Source organism: Elephantulus edwardii, unplaced genomic scaffold (genome assembly GCF_000299155.1).
Source record: "Elephantulus edwardii isolate Elephantulus edwardi_28Jun2011 unplaced genomic scaffold, EleEdw1.0 scaffold00193, whole genome shotgun sequence".
Classification (NCBI taxonomy): Eukaryota; Metazoa; Chordata; class Mammalia; order Macroscelidea; family Macroscelididae; genus Elephantulus; species Elephantulus edwardii.
Genome location: NW_006399943.1, coordinates 4,797,161 through 4,800,152, shown reverse-complemented (window position 1 = coordinate 4,800,152; position 2,992 = coordinate 4,797,161). Strand labels below are relative to the sequence as shown.

Below are 2,992 nucleotides of genomic sequence, written 5' to 3'. Positions count from 1 at the left end.
GCAGAGGATGGGAAAGATAAAACTCTGCTGTCTCTACTTCCGGCATTATTTTTCTGTAAAGCTGGAACTGCTCACAAAAATAAGAGGGTGTACTCAGGAGGGAGTGTGCAATTAACACAAAGGCAACATCCTCCAGTGGTTTAAATCCAGTAGCTGCTCTGAGGGCGAAGAGGGAGATCTCAGTGCTGTGCAGCCTCTGAAAACCTGCCAGCCAGTCAACTGAGTCAGTTCTGACTCAACAGCAATGAGAGCTTTTTATTAAACACTTGTTGTTGTTGTTATGTGCCGTCGAGTCGTTTGCGACTCATAGCGACCCTATGTACAACAGCCCTAAACCCCGCTCTATCCTGTGCCAATCGCATTGCCTCTGACACACCCATCCCAATTACCCCAGTCACTGAATCAATCTATCTCATAGAGGGCCTTTCCCTCCTGTGCTGTCCCTCCACCCTCCCAAGCATGATGTCCCTCTCCAATGACCCGTCCCTCCTGGCAACATGTCCAAAGTATGTCAGATGAAGCCCCAGAATCCTTGCCTCCAAGGAGTAGCTTGGTTTAATCCTCTCCAAGATGAATCTCTATGTTTTTCTGGCAGTCCATGGTACATTCAGTACTCTTTTCCAGCACCACAGCTCAAAGGCATCAACTCTCCTTCTGTCCTCCCTTGTCATTGTCCAACTCTCTGATGCATAACAAGTGATTGCAAAGACCATGGCCTGTATCAGGCACGAGACACCGTTGCTCCTGAGTACTTTAGAGAGGTCCCTAACAGCAGACTTTCCCATCACGCGCAATACGCTTTTTGATTTCCTGGCTGCTGGTGCCAAGAGTGTTGACTGTGGAGCCGAGCAAACTGAAGCTGTGAACAATCTCAATCTCTTCGCCATCCATCCTGACGCTGCCAGTTGTTCCAGTGGTGAGAATCTTTGTCTTCTTGACATTGAGCCTCAGTCCATACTGAAGGCTGTAGTCCTTGACCCTTCTCAGCAAGTGCATGAGGTCTTCCTCAGTTTCAGCAAGCAGGGTTGTGTCATCTGCATAACGCAGATTGTTAATAGGTCTTCCACCAATCCTGATGCCACAATTCTCCTCATAGAGCCCAGCCTCTCGGATAATCTGCTCTGCATACATGTTGAAAAGGTTTGGAGATAGGGTACATCCCTGGCGTACACCCTTCCCAATTTTGAACCATGCAGTGTTACCCTGCTCTGCTCTGACTACTGCCTCTTGGTTCAAGTATAGGTTTCGCAATTAGTCCTCTGGAGATGTGAGTAGCTCATGTGGAGATAGCTGAGGATGACACACCCACTGTACAGGTGCAGAAACTGAGGCTCAGAGTGCTGAAGCAGCTGCTCCATCATCACATTTTGGGTGTGGGGCTGGGAGAGGGACGGTGAAGGGACTGGCCTGCTCTCTCCATTCCTGTCCATCTCTTTGCCCAGGGGACCAGTCAGCTTCCAACAAGGGCAGGTGAGAGTGACATGGTGTGTCCCCAGGGATTCCTTCACCTCCCCCCATCACGTGGCTGCTATGAGGAAGCTCCATGTTGAGTCAGGTCCTAGGGGGCCCTGAGGTGGCCTTACAACCAGAGATGCTCCCCCTCTAGGAAGATCTGTGTGTAATCCCCCAAGCAGCCACGAGGTGGCAGGATGGGAAGGAGAATCATGCTGCTTCCAGAAGCTTCTCCCCTCACCTGCATTCCTGGCAGCTCTGTTGGCTGCACGCAGGTGAGGCTCCTACTAGTTACTTGGTGGCTCTGGGACCTATACATCCTACCCCGACCTGTGCCCAGGGGCCAGGGCCTGGGGCAGGAACAGCCAGCTGGCCAGAGCGACATCTACCAGCTTCCAGGCTGCTTCCCCCGCCCTCTGATCTGCCTACCCCGCTGGACTGCATCCCGCTGGCCTCTCCCGTCCCTCTACCCTGACCCATCTCTCATCTCCCAGAACACCCCTTCTCCATCTCCCCCACACACACACACCGCGCGCGAAGGGGACGCCCCAGGTTTCAGAGAAGCTCCCTCCATGCTGGCAATGAGTTTGATTTGAGGTTTCCCTCTGTGGGAACAAGCCTTAATCGGCAACTCGACTTTGGGGACACTAGATCCAATGCTAGCGGCCTGGACACTGCAGCACTGCAGTCCCCAAACCCCTCACCCCCACCCCGTTCTCATTCACATTCACTGGCTGCTCCTGGAGGGTCAGCTATGGGTCTGTCCCAGCAACAGACTTACCTCAGGACTCACGTGTTCTGGTACCTGCATGACTCAGGGCAGAGCCCAGCGGAGGCTGCCTGGTCTCCAGTCCAGACCCACGGCCACGCATCCCGGAGGCAGGCTCCAGGGTGCGCCCCGCCGACCGAGCCAAGGTGCCTCCAGTTTCTGCCCAGGCCTGTGGCCCCCTGCACCCCTGTCCAGGCCTGCAGCTCCCTGCACCCCTGCCCAGTCCTGTGGCCCCTTGCACCCCTGTCCAGGCTTGCCGCTCCCTGCACCCTGCTGGCTCCTGGTTGCTCCCTGACGGCCTGCACAGGAGCCGATGGAGGGAAGCCGGCCTTGCAAGAAGCGGCCACCAGGTCCCCTCTGATTGGACAGCCGCGAAGTCCCAGCGGACGCTCCGCCGCTTAAAACACAAGTGGGGGCGAGCGGAGCTTGAGTCCGTCCCGGCCCTGCTTGCTCGCCGCGGCAGCGAGGGAGAGGGGACGAGGAGGCGCGGTCGGGGACAGGCCCAGCACCCTGAGACTCGGGGCCGCAGCCCCACTGCACGGGGCCCCGCGGAGCTGTGCGCGCCTCGAGGCTCTGGCCAGGACGCATGAGCAGCCGCCCGCCCAGCGCGTCCTCAGGTCCTGGCGGCGGGGCCATGGCGGAGCTCGCGTCGCTGTCGGAGGACGCGTACCTGGCGCTGAGACACAGCTACGCGGCGGCGGCGGCGGGTCTCCCGTACGGGGCGGCGCGGGGACCCGAGGTGGCCCGCGGCTACGGCGCCCCCAACGCGGG

At 57.8% G+C, this 2,992-nt stretch overlaps 1 protein-coding gene across 1 annotated transcript in view; it reads left to right on the top strand.

The window, feature by feature from the left end:
• Positions 1-2,807: 2,807 nt before the first annotated feature.
• Positions 2,808-2,992, top strand: part of BHLHE23 (basic helix-loop-helix family, member e23) — a 763-nt gene continuing 578 nt past the window's right edge. The window contains exon 1 of the mRNA XM_006896944.1: positions 2,808-2,987. Coding sequence (XP_006897006.1) covers positions 2,808-2,987 — 180 coding nt within the window. The remainder of the gene's footprint in view (positions 2,988-2,992) is intronic.